We start from the raw sequence: 21876 nt of genomic DNA, 5'->3' as shown, positions 1-21876 counted from the left end.
AGTACAGAAGAACCGCGTTCATACGATCCCACTTCGTACGATTTCCCATCACCAGCACTCGCAATCGAGAACACAAAAAAATGACCGAATACAGTAATGTTCTTTTTTACCAGTTACCGTAAAAACCGGACTATAGGTCGGACCGGAATATAGGTCGATCCCCCAACTAACGAATTCTCAAAATGAAAAAAAAAAAATATTTTTCAATGGCAAAAGTACCTAAAGACATGACACCCTTACCGTGAAACAAATGCGACCCAGGGGGTTGCACAATGGTGACAGTATTTATTTAAATGCTGCGCGCATGTGCACCTGGCCAAGTTTTTAGCGGTATCGCGCGACCATCGACCCGCGTGCTTATCAGCACCTTATTAACGGCGCTGAGCAGCGAAACAAACGAGATCCGCGCATGTGCACGCATGCCCTTACTTTCGCTATTTCGCCGCTCCGCTTGATGACAAGGTGCTGACAAACACGCGATGGTCGCGCGATACCGTTAAAAATTGGCAGGGTGTACAGTACACAGAAGGGCACGAAGTGCGCAAGCGCTACTCCGAATCAGAGCAACGCCTTTGATCAGAGTCGGATGACGAGTGTTTCTCGCTGCCCAGTCCATAGGCGCGTGCGATCTCTACCACTTTCAAACGGATGCATTCGGCAGTCACAGGCAGCGATCTTACACGCAGCTCTCGGACGGACTCCGCAACCTTGCCTTCCAGTTCTGCAGTCCGCTGCGATCCGGCACGAAATGACGTTTTCTTTTGGTTGCTGCAAGTTGTAATACGTTGCTTTTGCATCCACCACTACCGAATGCTCTTTTCGGATACTTCCAGTTCGCACTGTGCCGCCAGGTTGCCGTGGGCTTCCGCGTACTCAATCGCCTTTTTCTTGAAGGCGACGGTGAATTGACGTCGGCTTCCGCTCATTTTGAAACAAAATGAAAATGCAGCCTTTAATTAATATAACTTTGCGACAGTGGAAACGCAGAATGCCGGTGCCACAACGTCGCCATGCCGCCATTGACGCCGCGCTGCTGCTGATGGCGATGGCGGCTGTTTACTTCATCCGCCCATTGTTGCAACACTTCCGTAGTTTTTCCGCCAATGTCCGGTATATAAGTCAAGGGTCGACTTTTCGCGATGATTTTTGGAAAAAAATTTCGACCTATATTCCGGTTTTTACGGTAATACGTTCCCAAAAGAATTCTGATCTTTCAGCGCTAACGTTCAGCACATCGCCAAACTGCAATCGCGCAATCCGTTTTCCGGCTGCTCGATCTCATTTGAACAAGGAAAGGTGCGAGGTACACGTAATACAAAGTGCTAAGCACCCGCCCTGGCAGCTTCCCGACAGTATTTGCCTGCTCATCTCGTGTGAAAATGCCAGCCCATAATCGGTTTCCTCTTCCGGTACCAGCAAATCTCCTCACGGGAAACTGCATATTGCATTCACAGCTATGCGATAAGCATCTTTACCTATCTGTTTTACAGCATATGTTGGCGTCGTGCCATTGGAAGCGTACTTCACCTTTTTAATAGGCGATCACCCAAATACGCCGTCAGGTGCAAAGTGAGCATCATGTTCTGCTTGTTTCACTCTTGCAGCATAGTGTGCCCATGCTCACCAGCACAATTTCCTTTCTGTTTCCCGTTGCCGTCTCAAACTACTACAAGATACAAAAATGTCAATGTCTGGGGCCGCTTGGGCCCCCACAATCTCTCCGAGCAACGGTCTCTCGTGCCACAACAATTCTCGCCACGTATGCACATCAAAACTTCACACCAAGTACCCTGCCTGAAGAAGCTGCAGACTCGGTCTGAATTAGAGTAGTGCAAACATCAGCGTGCCAAAATTACAAAAACGACAATGCACATCTCCAGCCGCTCAGGCCCCACAATCTCCTCTCACGGCGGCGTCTCCTGCTGCAACAATTCACACAATGCTTTGCATTACGAAAACGTCAATTACAGTTGAGTCTGCCGAACTTTTTAGTGACTTTGGACTGTACCTGGTGAGTAAGTACATTTCTTGCATTTTTTCCCAAAACGTATGAACGAGGTTCAAGTGTACATTTGTGTAAAAAACAAATGTTATTCTAATTATAATTTGATCTCAATAGTAATTACTAGCGATATGTTGAACTATCCACAGCTGAAACTTCACTCTGCCTTATGAAATAAACCAACCACGGGATTTGTGTTAACGTTTCTCACAGTTATATCGACACTTAGGGGCATCAAATTCAAGAATGCGTTATACACACTGGCTATCACGGGGCTAAGAACACGGGAGTTGGTGCCCCTTCAGAGGGACAGACTCGTGGCAGGAGCGACAGCCAACGGGCACTCACGGGTGTTGGACTTCTGCACCAGCTGCAGCATGTACTCGCCGCTCCCTCCTCCGCCTGCAGAGGAAGGGGCAGCCGCCACCACTGGGCTGTGCGCACGTGGCGTCACGGTGCCCGGCGTGGAGACCACCACCAGACGCTGTTGCTGCTGCTGCGGCTGCTGCTGCAGACCACCAGGGTGGTGCACCTGGGACAGCACGGCCCCATGGCGGGCCATGGCAAAGGTGGCCCCGCCGCCCGGCACCCCCTGGTGGCCTGGCCGCACCACCATGCCCGCGGCGTGGTGGTGAGCCCCAGATGCGGCCACCAGCCTCTGGTGGTGAGGTCCGTGATGGCCGGCCGCCACCATTGGTGATGCTGCCCGAGCTGCACTGGACTGCAAACGAATGCAGAAAGCAAATGTCAGCGGAGAAACTTGGGCCAATCAGTGTGCCATTTGTCTTCACCACTACACTAATGAAGCACATTTCCACTAAGGGTGGGCAAATATCTTAGCTGTGTTACAAGCGTCGGCATTTGAATAGGGTGCACATCTAAAGTATCAGTGTAAACGTGGCCACCGTAGTTGCCGCTCGTGATTTGTTGTGTGCCCACGAGTGCAGACGAGAAGAATCGAAAGGCACCTTTTCAGTTGTTATTGGCCAAAACCATTATGAAGCCTGCAAGTAATAAAGCCAAGGCAAGTTTGGTTGTAGCTTTTTTTTTTTTCCATGAAAAAAGTGATGAAAGGAATGAAATGGAGCATCTGCTTAAAAATGTTTGGTGCTTGCAGACCGCTTGGAATGTCTTCACGGGCCGTTCGCGTGGCATTTGACAGCATTCGACAGATGGTAAACGCGATCATCATTAGCTAGACTTGGCACACGACACATCGCTGTGACAAGTTCGGGGTGCGATCATTACACGAGATAGCAAAAAATCTAATTTTGAAAACAGAACTCAGGGGCGCGATCATTATGCGAGTGGATACAGTAATTAACAAGGTTTCATAGCATGTTCCCATCTTTACCAGTAAGCAACTAGAACCGAGAGGGCAGTGCCAAATCCACGACCATCAACACCGCACTCACCTGGGCTGAAGGTGTCGATGTGCGGATGTGCAGCCTGATCTTGCCAGGCGGGCACCTCGGTGGTGGGGGTGGGTGGCTCTCAATGGTTTCGACAAAGTGGCACGACGTCTGGAACTTCTTGATGCGGTGTGCAGCAAACGCTGTCAGACACAGCTCCACATCGGCAAGCAGCAAGTTCAGGGCCGAGAAACTAACATGCTGCACAGGCAGGTGGGGAGAGGAGGTGAGCAGAATAAAGGCATCCTGAGTGTATACAATTTATCAACCGATTGATTGATTGATTGATTGATTGATTGATTGATTGATTGATTGATTGATTGATTGATTGATTGATTGATTGATTTAAACCCTTTAACAGCCACCACTTTCAACCAAAAGTGATGCCAGAAAGGTCCAGGTGTTTCAGGGCTCTAAGCTATTAGCGGCTCTTTACGCAGGCAGCCCAAGTTCGACGGGTGTAGGTGCTCGCTAGAATCTGTACCACACCATCACTGTCATTCTATGGTAACTACAACACTGCTCTATGCACTCAGCTTGTCAAAAACAATGAGCAACAATACAGTTGGATGCAATAATGACAGTCAACATTCTGTCACAGGTATTAAAAAGACTTGGTCCGAGCACAGGGGAAAGGTGGTCTTGCCGACAGGCATTTTTTTCTTGTACGAAAAACCAATATTGGAACATTTGAGCACAGCAGCTTGCTGCATCACAAGCGATTTTGGGCATCTTAAAGCGAAGTTTACTTGCGAACTTCTCTGTGATTTGACATGTCACCGTCATTGCTGTCTCTGCAAGTAGAAGCTGCATCTATTGGTGTTTTTTTGTTGTTGTTATTATAAATAACAAATAGCAGCTAACAATTGTGAAATATTATGGCAAATGAAGTGATGGCAAGCATAAACATCCTCTGCACTTGGTTAGATCTGCCACATGATCAAGCCCATTCTCACAATGGTGTGGAGCAATTTTGAACCACAATAACAAAACCACAGCCAGTTTAAAAACGTATGTCTCAATAGCGCTAGCTATCTAATGCCAATGGACATGCAGCTCCTACTCTGCAAAACTGCTGTGCTAAGCACTTGCTACACAACAACCAGAACAGTAATACAACATTGAAAAGGACATAAAAATGAGCCATCTGCAAAAACACACTAACTGTAGAAACATTATGAAAATCTCTGAACGGACATAAAGGCATCCATAAAGTCGATCTAAGGCGATAGCTCAGGACTTCACTCAAGCAGCCTACAAACCATTTTTACTTTACACTTCTTTTAGGAGAAAAAGCACAAACATAGGACACAAATGGCATAGCAGTTGTGTAAATACCGTGAAGATACGGTAGTAGCTACAGCGATATGTGATGCCCCATCTACAACTACTAACCTCGGTATTCAGAAATGCATCTTAACTTGAAGCCCATGCTTGACTTGGTATAAATGACACCTGGTACGAACGCACCCAAGACGCTCATTGCATTTCCTTTGGTGCATTCATGACAGGTGTCATTTAAATTAAGTCATGCGTGATCTTCAAGTTAAGATTCATTTCTGAATACGGGGGTAAGTCAGAGTCAAGCACTAATTATGAATAAATTTAGCTATGTTGCGCTGCAATAGGAAAGTAAGTGCAGTTTGACCAATTTTAACCAATTTTTCCAAAGCAGAACTCACTGGTGTTACCCTATTCACCCTGCTCTACAGATACTATTAGCGAGTGTGTGCTGTCGTCTCCAAGTGGGCAACGGACTGCGAAGCAGGTGGCAATGCCTGGTAAAGCATGACCTCTGAGATTGCCAGTGACGCTAGGACAAGAGGCCATTCATCATGGGCCGTTGGAAATATGGAAAAATTGTCTCGTAGCTTACTCAGTCACCCTGTTCACAGCGAGTAAGTCATTTACTCGGCACAAATTCGAATGCTGTGAGGAATGCATACTTAGCAACAACCCAAGAATGTTAGTGGCAGTTCCATCCACAAAACTGTGCTGCATTAGTCCTCTGTGCCTCCGCACTCCAAGTTCTCAAAAAAGCCAACACTGGAAAAAGTTTGCTTTTGAGCAAACATAATTGGCTGGTGCATCTATACAAAATCTCTCTTAATTCGACAGCAATGTATTTGCCACTGAATTAAAAAAAAAGAAACTTCAAGAAATAAAGTAAAGCAGATCAAGCAGTCTCAAAGTAATCAGCGGGACAAGGTGGGCAGGAGGCAAGAGAATAAATTTTGAGAAAAATGGTTTTGGATGACGTACCTTGATATCACTTGCTTTGAGCGCTACCCCACGGCACTCAAGTACTGTTGAAAGTATCAGGAATAAGACAATTTTTCGAAAAAAGTCACTTAACGTGTGTTTATCTGTGCGCGTTTCCAGCGCGGTGTCTGGATGCACAAAAAAACCTACTAATTGGGTAATTGTGCATATTGTGCAAAACAGCAAAGGGTCAAGTTTGTTGATCACGTACACCAGTTGACTGCCAAGGGGATCAGTGTTTATGTCATCCCACCCACAAGGGGCGGACTAATTGAGACAGCAGAGCCAAGCAAAACTTTTCTCAAAAGACAGGAAAAAGAAAGAAATGACTGCACGGACAGCACAGGTTGCTGCTGCTGCTTACCTTGAATGGATCATATTTACAGATGTCATATACACGGGAGGCAGTATAATACACGAGCCCTTCCATGCGGAAGGGCGACACGATGGGTCTCGGCTCGAACATGTTGGGGTGATTGCACACTTTGCGGAGCTGCATCAGCACGTTTATGACGCTCATGAAGTTGCCAGTGGCCAGCGTCTCCTTTGTCCTGCGCACACGCACACAGCACAGCTGTGCAACATCCCACCAGACCGCTGCTCACCCTGCGAGCGACGACACACACGTACGGGCAAACGACACATGCAGCTAGCTGAAGGCAAGTGGGTTTTCCATGCAAGCTACCGCGTTTACTCGATCACAAGGCCCACGTGTTTGTGCCCACCCTTTAAGAGGGGTCCGAAAACTGCCTGCATGTTACAAGAGGATACGAAAGCAAGACCACGTTGCAGCATGTGTCAGAGCAACTGTCACTGACACTGTCGTCACACATTCTCAGGTAGGTAGGCCACAATGATGTGCTGCTTTTAATACGAAACTTTGTTCAAGAGCTACGCTATCTCACCTGCTCAGCTAGTAGTCATATTATAAGATGCCAACAAAACACTGACACCAAGGACAATATAGAGGAAATTACTTATGCTTAACAAATGAAGAAATGATACATTAATGGAAATTAAAGTGGGTGAAAAAACAACTTGCCGCAGATGGGGAACAATCCCACAACCTTCACATTACGCCTGCCATCTGCGGCAAGTTGTTATTTCACCCACTTTAATTTCTATTAATTTATCATTTCCTTATTTGTTAAACATGAGTAATTTCCCCTATGTTGTCCTTGGTGTATGTGTTTGTCGGCTTCTTATCATATGACTAATAAAAATCGGGCCCCTCGGTTAACCCCCTTTCTTCTCTGCTCAGCTAGTAGCAACATATACATGTCATGCTTTTGACATTTCGGAGACTTGCATGTGTCGCAGCACTAAATAGCGATGCGGTTCGCTGAGGAATGGGCCACCGTCCCATTGGCAGAGTTGTTTTAGAAATGCAAAATATTAAATGCATTTAACCACACAGATATGTTGTGGTCCACAGCCAGCGACTAAGAGCTGTCTGACAGTGATGACAATGGACATTTAACTGTGGGTAAAGATGCATGCTGTGAAGGTAAATTACACAGGTTTCATTTTCTTGGGAAAATTGAAGGCATGCAAGTTTTCCACTTTTGTTGTTTTTTTGATAGATAAAAACCACATGCTCGTTAGGACCGGGTAAATGATACTTCCAAATCCCTGGTTCTTGCTAAAAGCAAGAAGTGCAAGCCTGCTTCGAAAGCAGTTGAACAGATTTTACTAACTCTTTGCTGGTGCAAACTGAGGAATGGAGTTGGACAAAGATTGATACCAGCAGCATGTTGAAAACGAATCCCACCATGGGACTTCGTCTTGCATCTGTGGCCAACCAACAGACACCCCTCAATCAGTAAGTTTCCACACGTAACGTAACGAAACTGGCTGAAGTGGCTCAAGTAAAATCAAATTATTGATAAAAACAAAACAGGCCAGTTCAGTGCAAAATTTAAAAAGTTAATCATCACATTTGCGTCAGGCCTGTGGATTGCTCATTGAATAAATAAAAAGAACCCTCTCATGAGAAGAACAGTCCAGTGGTGAAAAAGCATAAAAGGAAGACAGAAACACTAGCTTGGTGTATCGCTTTATCCACAGTGCCTCTGGAGTGACGATATGAGATTGATGAAAAGAACGAGTCACAATCACGTGAGCTGTTTCTCCAGAGTTGCACTAGTTGAAGGAACACTCAAGAGAAACAACACTAAGCCTGTTTATAATCTGAAGTATTCTTTGGAAACTCAAGTTTCATTAATTTCGTGGTAATACGTTTCACTACGATGCAGTCCAATCCATGACGACACGGGCGAGCTGGCGTGGTGTAGGTGGTGCCGCCAACTGTCTTTTCCTTTTTGCGCTATTTCTAGCTTACTAAGCGTCACTGCACGGTAAAAGTGGCATTTCAGGTACTGCAGGAGGGCAATTTGCCAATACACGTGAAACAATTTTTCCTCTTTAATGTCCCTTTAACACATCACTGCTTAGTACTCTGAAGGAAGCTGCTTGCAAATACTTTTCGCAACTATATCCATGAGACAGGAAATAAGAATGCCTGACCTAACACCATCCCAGTTTCTGCCCACAGCCCCTACCATCGTTAAGAATCCCCTTTGTCGTGCAGTTTTATTAATTGTGTGCAGTGGCTTTTAAGTAAAAGAGCCAACACAACCACCTGGCTGCTTCTAAGTGGGTGACAACCAACGCGCACCGTCCATGCTCGTACAACGCTAGCAACATGGTCTTTTGTTACCAAGGTATCCAAAATCAATTTCTGGCTAAGCTCATGAGGGTGCAAAGGAGTTATCGCATATCTCGATAGCTGTGCGTTTGGCTGGCTGCTGAGGGAACGAAGAATGCCACAGGAAACTGACCTCCACTACAGCACAACCTTCAATCGAACAGTAATGTTGCCACATGCGTAAATAAAAAGAAATGTTCGCAGGCTACACGATGACGAAAACTTACTTTGTCTGGGACATGAAGTCGTCGTAGAGGTACCGCTGTCGATTCGACAGCCGGCACATCACCACGTGTTCATATTTCTTGGGTAGTTGCTTCTCCACCTCACACTTCAACCTCCGCAGAAGAAAAGGCCGAAGCACCTGGCGACACAAAAAAACCAGTAAGGGCTCCCAGTACGGAATAAATTCAGCAAGAACAAGAGACAATATGCAAATTTTGATCAGGTGGTGGCATTGCTTCACACCACAATGCAGAACCAAATGACCCACTACAACAAATCATTAAATTTTACTCCCAAAATCAAGAACTTTGGAAAATATGGCTTTGTAAAACCAATGTACCACCGCACATGAAACGTTTGACAAGTGAACCATCACCAACCACAACAAGAATGCTGAACAAATAGAACAGACTCTAGCAATGAACAAACCGTATAATGAATCACTGCAAAAAAAAAGCATTGGCAAAAAAAAAGCAAAAAAGACTGAAAGCATTTAGCAAAATTGAAGGTTTTTGAAGGCCATACCAAATGGCACCCTGACAGTCGCAGGTTTCAAAAACAATTGACCATTAAAAATGACATGTGTTTCACAAAATCTGGATTCATTCTCATTTCATCAAAACGACAAGAAGGAATAACTAACACCAAAATGCAAGCTATCATCAGTTGAGACTCGACGAGATTGGTCGCCCAAGGTCACAAGCATGAGAATCCGGGAGCAACAATAATCGCTTTTGCTCAATTCTATTCTGCTCTTATCACACACCATTCGCTGCCAGTTCATCCTGGTGATAACGCACGTAGCATCGCTTTCACCAGCGACAAAAAGCGTGGGAATAGAGGCTATTTGGACTCCTTTTATCAGTGCCGTACCAATGTGTTTAAGTATTCATTTTTTCCTAACACGATTAGCGATTGGAATGAGCTCCCTAATGAAGTGATGGCAGCTTCTAGTTTTGAAAATGCTATTGAGAGCCATATTCTTTGATTGTTCTGTTATTCATTTCTGCACATACGCTACTTTTTTTTCTGTTTTGTTAGTTAGTTACTTTGTCACTCACTTTGTTTTGTACTTTGTTAGTTTCTATTCCGCTTTTGCGAATTTCGGTGCTTAAACTATGTTGTATTTACTGATGTATTCTTTTGATGTTGCTGAATATGTTTCCATTGTGACCACCTGTATTTTAACCCCCCTGCGATAATGCCGTACAGGCGATGTAGGTATACCGAATAAATAAATTTTTAAAAATCCACAGCCCACCAAGGAAGGTGATCAAACGCACCTTGTGGAGGCGCTTGATGAGGCTCTCGTTGTAGTCACTGCTGCCCTCGATCATGCCCGTGACAGGGTTGGCAAACCACTCTCGGAACTCCCGGTGGGACTGGAACACGCTGGGCATGAGGAAGTGCATGAGGGACCACAGCTCCATGAGGCTGTTCTGCAGCGGGGTGCCCGTCAGCAGCAGACGCCGCGAGCTCTGGAAGTTGAGCAGCATCTGCCACCGCTGGGACTTGAAGTTCTTGATGTGCTGGGCCTCGTCGAGGATCAGGTACTTCCACTTCTTGCGCCTGAACGCCTGGTGGTCCTGGACGACCAGCTTGTACGAGGTGATGCACACGTGGAAGGCATTCGGCTTGGTCCAACCCTGCAGGGACAAGTAGGGGAGGGGTGCCATTGGAACTATTTGGGACTCTGAGGAGGGGAGTCTTCGAAAAAAAAAATTTGCTTATTTTGAAGATGCAGTCCATTTTTGTTTACCTCCTCCTGTTCTAATTTTATGCGACCTTTCTTGAAATAATTTTTCGCAGAGATTCGCAAAATATCAGTTCCTGAAATTTTACTGAACACCGTACCGATGGCATTTGTATGATTCAAGGAATGCAATAACACCAACCTTATTGCTCTGCCTTACCTAGAACAAGAGTTGCGGGACTACAAAATTTGTCACAGAAAAAACACTTTCTCGAATTTCAAATTCAACACCTCGCAACATGTGTTCTAAGAAAGGCAGAGCAATAGGGTTGGCGTTATTGCACTCCTTGAATCATACAGAATCCGTTGATACCCTATTAGCAAAATCAAAAGAACACATATTTTACAAACCTTTGTGGAAAATAATTAAAGCAAGCTCGCAAAAAATCTGAATCAATGGAGATAAGCGAAAATAGGCCTTATATTCAAAATAGAAACATATTGTCACATATACCGTATTTACTTGCATAATGATCGCACTTTTTTTGTCAGAAAAATTGAAGCAAATTCAGGGGTGCGATCATTACGCGAGTTAAATTTCCCGGGAAAAAAAAATTTTTTTTTCGTCCGCGTTTGCTGCGGGATGCGAGATTGCGGGTGCGGGACGCCAAAACAAAAATGGCGGCTAGCGGAGCGAGCCGAACGCGCCGAACGCGATTTTTTTTTCTTCTCGTGAGTACATTGCGTGCATTGAAACAGTTTCTTCCGTATTAGTGATGAATAATATCGTTAATATCGGCAAGTTTGCGGCAATAACGTAGCCATGTCCACTTTGAGGGGACAGAAATAGGTGGGCGCGCTTAGCTGCCAGTGACAGAAACACATGACGGGCATGCTGCAGAAACTGCGACATCTGTCTTCACTACTTTCCGCTAAGGGTGGGCGAATATCTTAGCTGTGTTAGGGTACACTTTTAATAGGGTACACTTTTAACGTATCAGAGTAAACGTGGCTACTATCATTGCCGCGCGCGATTTGTTGCGTGCTCACGAGTGCAAAAGCAGATGAAAATAATCGAAATGCGCCTTTATTGTTTTTGTTGACATCAGCCATTATAAAGCCAACCCATAATAAAGGCAAGTTTGGTTGTACCTCATTTTGTCATGGAAGTGCGGAAAGTGATGAAAGTAATGAAATGAGGCATCTACTTAAGAATGTTTAGTGCGTGCAGGCCGCTTGGCTTGTCTTGAAGAGTCGTTCGCGTAGCATTCGACAGGTGGTAAGCGCGATCATTATTCGCTAGACTTAGCACACGACATATCGCTGCAGCAAGTTCGGGGTGCGATCATTACGCGGGAAATAAAAAAAATCGAATTTTGACGACAAATTTTAGGGGTGCGATCATTACGCGAGTGCGATCATTATGCGAGTAAATACGGTATGTACAGACACGAGCAAAAGTTTGGGAACCAAAGGTGCCACAATTTTTTATTTATTTTTATATTTATTTTATTTTTATTTTTTAAGCCTGGCCATTTTGGTTCAAATCAAGAGCGCACACCTAAATGTGCTTGACTGACCAATACAGCTGAGCCTCGCAATAACGAAATTGAATGCGAAAAAAAATTCACTTTCCCAAGAATTTGGTGGTTGCAAAATGAGACAGCACAGATAGGTAATGCATCGCAGAACGAAACTTTAGCATTAAAACTCTGTTACCCTACTTTGGCAAGCTCGCTCGAGGATATAGAACCGCACTGCCCACAGCACAAAGTGCGCCACATGTGTCTATCAGCAGTGGCAGCACTGCCGTGGAACAGCATTCTCAGTCGGTTGCTTTCGAAGATACAATCACTTGATATTTTGCCCAACTAAGCACCAGACGCAGAGCAACAGTGCTTCCCGCACGCAGCAGGATTTCTCCAGCACACATTGCCAGCCACAGGCACCAACGCGTCCCGTGCCAAGCACGAAAGCGATCGTATCTCGTGTACCCAAGGGCCATCGACCGATCGAGATTACGGCCTCTCTGCACAAAACTACATCCAGTGCCAAAACCGCACACAATGCCAGTCGAGTGGCACCAAAACCAGTGTTCTTAAAGCAAGGGATACAAATTCACGAACGATCGCTCAATCTCGGCCTGATGCATGGCACTCCATGCTGCGCCCACCATCTCAAGCACCATGAACAATTCCACATCCATAGGACATGGATTTCCTTGTTTTTGCCCACCCACCCAGCCCTGCCCTGCCCTGGCTTCGGACTTTCAAGGGGTTCGGCTTAGAATCGGGGCCGGCCTAGATTCAAGTAGATACAGTATTTAAAGACTCACAGAAAATCATTTAAATTTTCACATAGTGGCTATTCAATTGGAGGGCCAAACATAATATTGCATTTGTTATTCAAAAGTTTAAAATACATGCACATCCACCCCTAAACAAGACAAGAAAGGCGCACTCCCGTTTTCACACCCCAGTGCACACACCTGTCGCTTCTGCTTGCGCTCCTTTGGGATACCATAGTAGGTGAGGATCTTGAAAGCCGGGCACCACTTTTTGAACTCCATTTCCCAGTTGAGCATCACACTGGTAGGCACCACAATGAGGTGGGGACCCCAGATTCCTGCACGCACGCACACGTAACAACACACCCTTAGCAACCTCAATGGAAAAAAAGAGCAAGAGGAGAGACGAATAGTAACACAAAACTGAAAGACTATGACAAACCACAAGCAGGCTGGCAAGGATGCTCCACTAGGGCCATTAGCATCATCAGAGACAACGGGTGTGAGCATTGCACTGTTTGCCCCGATGTGTCACCAAGCTCTGCTTTCACATGTTCTCCAATCATGTATTCATTGCCCAAGTCTACAATCCACAATCCACAATCTTGTCCACAATCTGATTATGATGCATGCTGTAGTGGAGGGACTCCGGGTCAATTATGATCGCCTGGGATTATTTAATGTGCACTTAATGCACAGTACACAAGCGTTTTTACATTCCGCTCCGATTAGAATGTGGCAGCCGCGACCGGGAAAAAGCGTGCAGTCTCAAGCTCAGCAGCGTAATGCCATAGTCACTGAGGTAACGCAGCTGTTATAGGTGTATCCCTTACCAATGTCTCTTCCCATGTTAAACGACAGGACAGTTAAAAAAAAAAAGGACATCAAAAGTGTTTTGATTTGCTATTCCAAGATGGTCATCCAAAAAAACTTTTAACCTCAAGAACCACTCAAAGAAAAACTCGAGGCATTTGTTGAGTTCAAATGCAGTTAGTGCAATAAAACAGACAACATTTAGGAAGCATTGAGCCATATGACTTTTGTTATATCAAGCAATAACTCTTTTCACTTAGTGTCTCTGAGCCAGAAACAGAAGTCTGTTTCTATCAAACTGCCACCTAGACAACTCCCTGCGCTGTAAATATGTACTGTTAAGAACAATCGAAACCAATGGAAGTTAGGGCCAGCTATAATTCTTTCTTTTGTTTTCACTTTTCCTAATTCATGTAGTGTTCGCGTGATATTGGTGTGTACGCTAAGTGCAAGTGCTACACCACCATCGGAGACTGGATAAATAGCGGAGCGAGATTGTGATGTTCTACTTATTACTTGTGAAAGGTGTTTGTGATTTGTTGATGATGCTACAATGATGTGAAGAGTGCGTAGCATCATCAACAAGGAACGTAACGTGAGAAGAACACACCTTTATCACAAGCCATGTGCGCCAACAGGGAGATTGTCTGGATGGTTTTTCCCAGGCCCATTTCATCAGCCAAGATGCCGTTCAGCTTCTTGTCGTGCATGGTCACGAGCCAGTCAAGACCAATGTGCTGGTACTCTCGCAAGCTGTGCTTCAACAACCAGGGGACCTTTGTTTGGACCTGCAGATTGTTGAAAAAAAAAAAAAATGAAGTGTTACGAATGAGCAGACCCCAAATCTTAACAAGACGTTGTTGGACAAGCTGGTTCATGATACAAAATAAAATTAAAACGTGCTAGAAAATGATGGACAATATTGATTGATTGGTTGATTGATTGATTGATTAATTGACTGATTGACTGACCGACCGAATGATTGATTGATTGACTGACTGACTGACTGACTGATTGATTGATTGATTGATTGATTGATTGATTGATTGATTGATTGACTGACTGACTAACATCCTAAAGCAGCACTGTGACTATGAGAGACGCTGCAGTAGAGGGCCCCCATGGCCTGGAATTGTACTTCGTTAGTTATGCTATTCTCTGTCTATTTTCCAGATGAAGAATAAACACACATTTGAGGTTATGTACAGGCGCCCAAATCTTTAACTGGCGTGCGCGAGCGGGGACTTTTCCGGGCGTCAGCGCCGTATGACGGGGCGAGGCTAGAAACAGCCTAGCAGACGATTGGCCCAGCTGAGCGGGCTTTGTCCGCATGCGCTTAGCTTCAGACTGTTTCCAGCCTCGCCCCGTCACACGGCGCTGACACACCGAAAAATCGCCGCTCGCGCACGCCAGTTAAAGATTTGGGCGTCTGTACATGTCTTGTCTTTAAGGGGGGAGGAGGGGATCAGAACTAACTTTTTTGTTTCTTGACAGAAAGGGCTGAAATTTGGCACACACGCTGCACATTGCAATAAAGAGACAAATCTAAAATTTCATTAGGATATCTTAATTAGTTTTTGTTTTATAAGAATTTATAAGTTCCTTGCTTGTGGAAAGCCTGGCACAGTAACGAAACGTGATAGGGAGCTGGGAATACTTTGCATGTTTGCCCAGATGTTTAATCTACATCAAGACAGTGTTCGATTTTTTTTTTTAGTGCGCTAATAATTTTTTGCTCAACATAACATGCACATGACTGTGTTTCACTGCATGAAGCCATGTAGTAATTGTAAAATAATTAAATAATGGAAAAATAAAGAAACATTTCAAGACTGTCTTTAAGTAAAGCACAGCTTGTGGATCACAGCAAAACAAACTGGGCCCAAATCGGTCCAGCCATTGTTGTGCTACGCTTTTCACGAGCGAGGTGATTGACAAAAAAGATGCAATTGAGAAAACTGGCTGCAAAGTTTTAAAAGCACTGCAAATTTATTAAAAAGCACCAGGGCTGTAATATTTTGAATCATTGCTGTCAGGCATCTTCTTACACCTTTGCCTCATTGTTTGGTGGGCTTTGGATGCCTACTTCAGGCGTTATTTATCCTTTTCTTGCGCCGTCTGGAGTAGTGCATGACCACCATTTTCATTGCCAGACCGAGCCTGGTATCGCAGTGTACACCCACAGAACGCTGTTGGCATCTTGGGCACAGTTTTTGCGATCAAAGAGTTCATCGCGGAAACAGGCATAATAATGAACTCACAGTCACAAGGGGCCGAAATTTGTTCTTGGCATTGCTGCTTCCGCTCAGTCGCGGACACTGCGCGAAGGGAGTCGCGAACGCTGCATGCCTGCGCTTCTGCAGTCACCGCTGACACAAAACGCGGCTCGAGGAGCGTCTGAATCGTGCGACGATTCGTCTGGTGAGCCTTGAGTCACCATACAGTATGTAGCTCGTCGACGGTTGGGGCTCACTCGCAGGCTGCGTGTCCCTGTCGCACGATGCATCGGAAACGCACACCAGCTCTGCCGGAGATGGAGACCTTCGACCCGCGTCGCCTCCAACAACGCGGGCTCGCTTGCCGACTCGCGCGGCCGTACGCACAGGTGCGAGAGCCTCCGTTGGCACGTCTTCCGGTGGCTTGGTTATCAATGTCGATCTCACAGTGCGATTGTCGGCTTCGCTGCTGGAATCGCACGGTGCAAGATAACGCGGCACGTTATCCGCGTGTTCGGTCGGGTTCTCCGCTTCCCCCGCTGGCCGCCGTCTTGCTCTCACCGTAGAAGGCTTGTGCTTCCGTTTTCCGAAGGCATGCTTCATTTAAAAGTTCTTTTCGAACGAGCGACGATCCATCGCTGACCTGGGAGCTTTCATAAATCCGAATTCTGCGAGTGTCAAATGAAGAAAGACGCCGGCGTGGTTTTCAAAGCAGACAACTGCGGTCCGCCATGGCTGCCAGCTTCCCCGCTGCTGCAGCAGCAACCAATGGCGAGACGCCTTTCAGTACGGCAACCAATCGGAGGCCCGCTTTCATCGCAAGGCCCGTGTGACCGCCTCTAGCAGACCCGCGCTTCTTTTGTGTTTGTGTGTTTGTTACAAGATGGCGACGACCGAAGAATTCAGAAACGGAATGGCGAAACTTCGAGCTTTCGAACGATACCTAGATGGCGGCGTACGGTGGCGGGAAAGACGAGTTAGGGCTCCGCGAACTGCGATGATTCTACGCGATTTTAAGCCGTTTTCTCGCCCTACGCACTGATAAATTAATTTTTTTCGGCCACTTTTAGCGCGTTTTCAGTCAAACCATTTTGATACAATGTAGATAAGGCATTGCAGATACCGAATCGCGTCGTTGCCAAAAATCGATCTTTTTGGAGATTTTCGTGATCTGATCCCCGCGTACCCCCTTAAAGGGTTAAATGCTTAACTTCTCTATTCAATTCAAATGTAGTAAAAAAAGAAAGGGGAAATGAAAATGAATGAAAAAGGAACATGCTACTACAGCTAGGTCCACCTGTAGCTAGCTTACAGATACAGCTAATGCAGAGATGCATTTCGCAGTGCAGTCCTAAGCATACTGGCACACCTCCGTTGAGCTTTGCAAGAAAGGGAGTGCCCCTCACCTGCGTGGTGGAAAGGGTGTTCCCCTTGGGCTGGAAACTCTGGGCAGTGGCCGCAATGTCGGTGATTTCTTTGGTGGGGCCCTTGCCCGATGCATCCTCAGTCACATTCTCCGCCTACACAAACACGCGTGAGCCAATGATGAAGAACGGGAAAACGGCTACAACAAACACAACTAGACCAGTACACATGCCGATGCACAGGAGGTCATGCACAGCACAGCCCTGCACAATATTGCAAACATACCCAACCCAACACGCTCCTGTGGGGGGGGGGGGGGGGGGGGGGTTAAAGACACAGTGCTCCCAGTTTCCATGACAGAAAACTGAGTGAGTTGGATTCCATAATTGAAACAAGTTAATGTAAAAAAAAAACACAGACAGAACTGGTGTTTTAATTATCTATTTCCTGTTCCTCTTGCATCTGCATTCTCTGCGTCTGCCTTTTTAAAACCAGTGCTACAGTGCTCTACAATAGGGTAGATTTCCGCAAATTCGACTGCGGTTCATTTGATTTTTCACTATTCAAGCCTGACCAAAGGTCCCAGCCAGCGCCCACGCGTTTATATAGGCCCAATCTTTCGTTACCTTGATTTTAAAATTGACCTTAACCGGATGATTAGAACTTGGCCCATGAGCATGCATTCGCATGACTCCTATTGTGACTTCAATAGCGGCCCCTTTAGTGGAAGCATCTCTATGCGGAGCTTAGGGGACAGTGAATTCTTTAAGGATATGACAATCTCCAATCAAAACCATGTATTTCTGCTTCCCCTGGGAAGATTTTCAATTAATAACAATAGCTGACAATTTACCCGATTTTAATATATACCTTTTTCTTTATTTTCCAGGAAAGTTGAGCTGAAAATTGTTTACACGGTGAAATCGGATACAAAACCAAAACTGCCATCGCAGCCTTCATATGCTTTACTGCTAAACATGGCTGCACGACGGCGAAGCTAACCTCAACAATTGTGCAATGACGCTGGCTTTAGAATAACCTGACTGCTTTCTACTTTTGACACACAGAAAGCAGGCACACGTTTGGTTTGGGGACTTGTTATAATCAGGCAAATAAAGACAAATGAATCAGCAGTGTGCTTTGCCATTTCTTCTGCATCTTGATTAATTCGACCTGCCGGATAAATTCGGACAATGCTGCTGGCCCCGTCAAGGCCGAATTAATGGAAGTCGACTGTACAAAATTGTTGCTACCTCACTGCCTTCCAGCAAGTTGATAAGACCACAGAAAGTAAACAATATGAAGTGCAAACTAAGCAACCATAGAGCCAAATTGACCTTCTCCTTTGTAACTGCTACAAACCTGAGGAAGAAGCAAAAGGCCGGGGCTCACCTTCACTTCGGAGTCGACTTCATCCGACATAGGGTTGATCAGGTACTCCATGCCAATGTCTTCCTGCACCTCCCCCTCGCTCGATGTGTCCATGTCCTCCTCCTCTTCCTCCTCGTCCATCTCTTCATCAGAGTTTTCCGAATCTGCAAACAACAGACACCGCCGCAGCCAAATCAGACTAGCTGACAAATTAGCAGTTCGTGTTAGTTGGTCTGTCACAATCAGAAGCATGGCAGCACTCAAAGGCCAACGACAGATACACCATTGATTGATTCATGCGGTTTATCACCCCAAAGCAATACTAGAGCTATGAGAGATGACATGGTGAAGGGTTGTTAATTTTAACTAACTAGTGTTCTTGAAATGAATATTTTCAATACAATCTTACTATTTTTCTGGGTGAAACAAAGGCCCTGGCAGCCAGGAAAAAGTATGTAATGGGAACATATCAATGACGTTCTACTGTATTTATTACACACCAACATAAGTGAGAAACATTTTAGATTAATTTCTATATGTCTGATAATTCATTATATATGTGTTCATTACATCGAAGTTAGAGTGTGACCATACTCTCAGGCTGAAAAATGCAGAAGGGGAAAAAAAAATAAAGATCAATTTGTGCAAGTGTAGTATGTTTGGCTGCAAACCTCAGAGGGCACAAGCCCTCCCGATGAAGAAAAGCAGGCAACTTGCCTCTTTCGTTGTCAGCAGCGTCGTCATCCTCCTCCTCTTCACCAGAGCTCCCACCAGCATTTGGCACCTCAGCATCACTGGCGTACGCACCACCATACTTTTCATACAAGGCATCCAGTGGCATTTCTCCTGAAAGACAGTAAATATACATATATATATATATATATATATATATATATATATATATATATATATATATATATATATATATATATATATATATATATATGCCGAAACCAATGACGATTGTTGCAAATGTAAGCAAATTGCCAAATATTAAATAAAGCTATTTGTTTTATTGAAAGAATGGTGCACTTGAAATTACAGTTGAAACCTAAAATAACGAAGTCCTATTTCAATGAAATTCTCGCGGTAACGAAATATTTTCGTGTTCCTGGCAAAGGCGATAGCATTTAATGCACTGTACATCTCTTGACAACAAAATGCTGCTGAACCGCAATCCCGCATTAATGAAATATGCAGGAATGCTACCCCGCATATTATCAACAAAAAGCACAGACGTAGTACAAAAAGTGCTCAAATGTACGTTCTCCCCACTTCAATTCAATGCCCTCACAGCACACTTGAGGGGCCAACCCCATTTTCATCTGCAACAACCAGGTGCCAGAAGCAATTGTGTGCACCGAAAACATGTCATGGCCACCATCTTGTTTGCTGATCACCCATATTAAATGGCACGACTGCATGTCTCTACTAAGATGTGACGACGGCTTTTGCGTACCTAGCACAGTGCATACTCTGTGGCATGGTCAGAAAAGTACAGCAAAAACTAAGAAATCCATATTTTCCCACTTGTTTATGGCACTTGAGATGGCAGCCGCAGTGTTGGCTACCACACAAGTGGCCATGATGGAGCAGTCGCATGAGAATATGTATCCCTTGCTTCAAGAAAGCTAGTTTGAGTATCACCCAACAGGCATCACGTGTGGATTCAGTGTCACGGAACACGTTTGTGCGAAGGGGCCGCATTCTCAGTTCACCACTTTCAGGGATACGAGATACAGACACACAGGGAGAAAAGTTTGCTTTTCAGAGTTCGCGTCTGCCATCATTACTGTGCCAAGCACCGATTGTGAAAGCCACAGAGTGGCACAATACACGAATGCGCCAGCTGCTTCGCATCTGCATCCTGCATCGTGCTCCATACACATCCAGAGAAAGAGAGAACAGTGAGAAGCGTAGCGGAGCAGTGACGCCCACCCTTTCTGCAATCTCTCTCTCACAGTGAGTGCGTAAATGCGTCACGGAAGCAGCCCTGAAGCAACAGACAGCCCAGTTTGTAGACGAAGGCATTGATAAAGCGCAAGGCTGTGTTGCTTGAGACGAAGCTGTAAATTTTGATCTAGCGCCGTCAATGATATCGACAAACAATTCTGAAAACTGGGAATCACCACAATCATGAGGGCTGGAACCAGTGGCCATGCTTATCAATGGAAAAGGGATTAGGCACCTTTTTCCATCATTTCCACCATTTTCCAGGCTAGGTGAACCAGGGCAAAACCTGACATGATAGTAAAACCCAACATGGTGGAAGCCGCTGACATTCCCGAGCTCTGGGAGCATGTCGCTACAGTCGATGAAACAGGTGGTGCTTCGATGGAGGAGTTTTTGAGTGCAGATAGATTCGGGCTCAACGTTACGAAGGTACGTTTGCTTTTTTTTTTTTTACAGCAGTCCAGATATAGGGTTCATTTGTTAGAACGATTGCATTTTTCGTTCTTTTTGATATGGTTGTGAGGGGAATGGTTCACTGCACTGCACACACAACAATTTGCAATAACTCACTTTCACAGAAACTTATTGACTTTAGGCATTGGGAAAAAACTTAACAGCTCAGAAATCTGGTTAGAGAGAGTGTAATAAATAACGCAACAAGGTCACCTGAAGCCTCGAGTACAAACATTGGACAACCCCATTTACTACCAGCCATTTCCATGATAACCAGACAATCACACCAACAGACTCTTCTCTGGTAATTTTAGGAGGGAGACCAACGGTAAACAGTGGCCGCAGCCCACGCACCTTCCATCATGAGCTCCTTCAGCTCCTCCTTGTGGTCTACGGTCTTCTCCTGCTCCTCCTGCTCTTCAAGGGTCTCCTCGTCATCTTCCTCGTCCTCCACCTGAAAGTCGTCGTCTCCACCATCCGCCTCGTCCGCACCGTCCACCTCCTCATCTGCCTTGGTCGATTCCACCTGCACAAAGCAAGAGTTGTGTGAACAGTGTAGTTCAGTTAGGAATGGCATCTCCCAGAACTGAGACTAACGGACCAACAAGTAGTCTAAATGAGGTCATACAATGAACGGCATTAGTTTTACAGTAAAACCCCATTAATTCAAATTTCAAGGAACCGAAGAAAAGGTCCGAATGAACGGAATGTTGAATTACTGAGGAGGTCAAAAAAGAAAAAAGAAACAGTAAAGACATGTTTACAACATCATGCTTTTAGTTAGTGAATGAATCAGCAAATCCTGTTTCTACTTTGCACAAAAGCAGTGTGGAAGCTGCGGTTCTCGTTAACCTTTTTTTTTTATTGCTGAGTTCGAGTTCTAAACTTGACAGTTTTGTTTTTTGAAGATTTGCGATTTTGCCAATTATTAATGAAAAATGTACTACCTAAATAAAGAAACTCGAAACCAACAGTCACTAGATTTTAATTTTTTTCTTTTAACTGCAACAAACCTCGTCAAATTTGGTGCAGCGGTTACCAAGAAAAACGAATTCGCTTTTTACATGTATTTAGATAGGAGCACCCAAGCTAAAGCTTCCTCTTAATTGCAGCACTG

At 45.1% G+C, this 21876-nt stretch overlaps 1 protein-coding gene across 4 annotated transcripts in view; it reads right to left on the bottom strand.

Annotated features, from left to right (window-relative positions):
- dom (domino helicase) overlaps positions 1-21876 on the bottom strand; it is a 124610-nt gene that overhangs the window by 67538 nt on the left and 35196 nt on the right. For all 4 annotated transcript variants that reach the window (XM_070534220.1, XM_070534221.1, XM_070534223.1 and 1 more), the window contains exons 7-17: positions 21114-21285; positions 19071-19199; positions 18375-18517; positions 17024-17137; positions 14012-14189; positions 12790-12926; positions 9892-10254; positions 8611-8747; positions 6041-6227; positions 3418-3615; positions 2351-2723 (exon numbers count right to left, since the gene is read on the bottom strand). In XM_070534220.1, coding sequence (XP_070390321.1) covers positions 2351-2723; positions 3418-3615; positions 6041-6227; positions 8611-8747; positions 9892-10254; positions 12790-12926; positions 14012-14189; positions 17024-17137; positions 18375-18517; positions 19071-19199; positions 21114-21285 — 2131 coding nt within the window. The remainder of the gene's footprint in view (positions 1-2350; positions 2724-3417; positions 3616-6040; positions 6228-8610; positions 8748-9891; positions 10255-12789; positions 12927-14011; positions 14190-17023; positions 17138-18374; positions 18518-19070; positions 19200-21113; positions 21286-21876) is intronic.

This window comes from Dermacentor albipictus, chromosome 2, assembly GCF_038994185.2.
Source record: "Dermacentor albipictus isolate Rhodes 1998 colony chromosome 2, USDA_Dalb.pri_finalv2, whole genome shotgun sequence".
NCBI lineage: Eukaryota > Metazoa > Arthropoda > Arachnida > Ixodida > Ixodidae > Dermacentor > Dermacentor albipictus.
This window is presented reverse-complemented; position numbering and strand designations above follow the sequence as displayed.